This window comes from Etheostoma spectabile, unplaced genomic scaffold, assembly GCF_008692095.1.
Source record: "Etheostoma spectabile isolate EspeVRDwgs_2016 unplaced genomic scaffold, UIUC_Espe_1.0 scaffold559, whole genome shotgun sequence".
Classification (NCBI taxonomy): domain Eukaryota; kingdom Metazoa; phylum Chordata; class Actinopteri; order Perciformes; family Percidae; genus Etheostoma; species Etheostoma spectabile.
Genome location: NW_022605627.1, coordinates 304,975 through 306,524, shown reverse-complemented (window position 1 = coordinate 306,524; position 1,550 = coordinate 304,975). Strand labels below are relative to the sequence as shown.

Here is a 1,550-nt window from a genome sequence, read left to right as displayed (position 1 = left end):
CACACACACACACACACACACACACACAGTATATTACTTACTGTCCTCTCTTCCATGCCACATCCTTGCTTCTGGTTGGCCTCTTGGTTGTCGGGTGGTGGGGAGACACTCCGGCCCTGAGGGTCCACCCAACTGTACACGTGGTTGGTAATGTAGCCTCCAGGGATCCGACCCATGGAACACACTGACATAGCTAGTTGTTTGCATCCCTTTAGTACCTGCATCACGAGAAGAGGGTCTCATTAGTAAAGAGGATGCTGTTTTGTTTCCCACAATTTCAGAGGCTTTTTGTTTTCACCTTTTAAATCTGTCCAATCTAGCAAAGTTACATCATACATTTTTTATTATCTTCCTAATGTTTCCGTACAATGTTGGGTCTGGCAGATGTATCTTTGCACTATTGCCTATATTTTTTGTGATGTTTATCTGAAAACAAGTGCTTTATGGCAGTTTTCATCAAACTGTTTACTTTTTTGCCATTTTTTGTCCATTTTTCTTTCACTGTCCCTTTTAATTATTTTCATTCCTGTTTTAGGCTGTTTTCTGACACTCTGGTCCATAGGAACATGCAATGAGGAGGATATGAAAAATCCCAGCAAATGGCCAACAACAATCAAGCAAGAACTAATAGCCATGTTGACAGAGAGCAGACCATATCAGGTCAAAGAAATTGATTGCAATTGATTGAACAAATGGAGAAAGAGTGGAAAGGCCCTAGCTTGTTTATTCCATAGCAAGGATGTAACATTTGGCTTCTGTGGCTTTTTTGTGAAAGTGAGAGATAGTCAGCTTTGGCAAATAGCGGTTTTGTTGACTTGAAAAAACATTTCAATCATCCTCAGCAACCATGAAACATTGTCTGGTCATATGGAAGTTTTCACAAATATAAAGACTTGGATAAAAGATTGGCCTCGCAAAACACATGCACAAAATCTGTGAAAATTGACTACTGAGACAAAGCACTGGCAAGATGTGTTTCAGCGGTCTATCAATCTTAACTGAGTTATGGTTATGCAAAACCTAGCATTCAGAGTTAGCACAGGTAGATCAAACAAGTGGAGATGATCAGCCTTTTTGACAGCATTATGGCTGAAAATGAGGAGAATAACTTTAAAAGAAACCCACTTTCACTGTTAAGGCAAATAAATTTGCATTTATTTACACATCATAGTGTGTGAATGTGTGTGAATGGTGAATGGCTCCTGTGCGTTCTTTGAGTAGTCATTGAGACTACAAAAGCGCTATATAAGAACAGTCCATTTACATTTACCTTATCTAAAGGTAAATAGGGGCTTTCGTGGCTGAAGAACTGGCTCCAGATATCTAAACAAAATGTAATGGCGATACTGGGGGCTGGAACAGATTGCTCAATACAATACCAGGGTGGGGCTCTCTCAAGAGGAAGTGACCAGTGGGCCAGATGCCTTAAGTTAAAAGCATAGTAGTAATTCATCTTTGGTAGACCTCAACCTCCTCTATCAAATTTTAATTTCCAAGATGGCGGCAGCGTGAGCGTTTGAGTAAGCCAGGCCTGCAAGAATGACAACATT

General features: G+C 40.3%; 1 protein-coding gene across 1 annotated transcript in view; it reads right to left on the bottom strand.

Annotated features, from left to right (window-relative positions):
• Positions 1 to 1,550, bottom strand: part of LOC116686935 (whirlin) — a gene marked incomplete at its 3' end in the record, with an annotated part of 136,364 nt that overhangs the window by 55,084 nt on the left and 79,730 nt on the right. Inside the window, 1 exon segment of the mRNA XM_032511953.1 lies at positions 42 to 218. Coding sequence (XP_032367844.1) covers positions 42 to 218 — 177 coding nt within the window.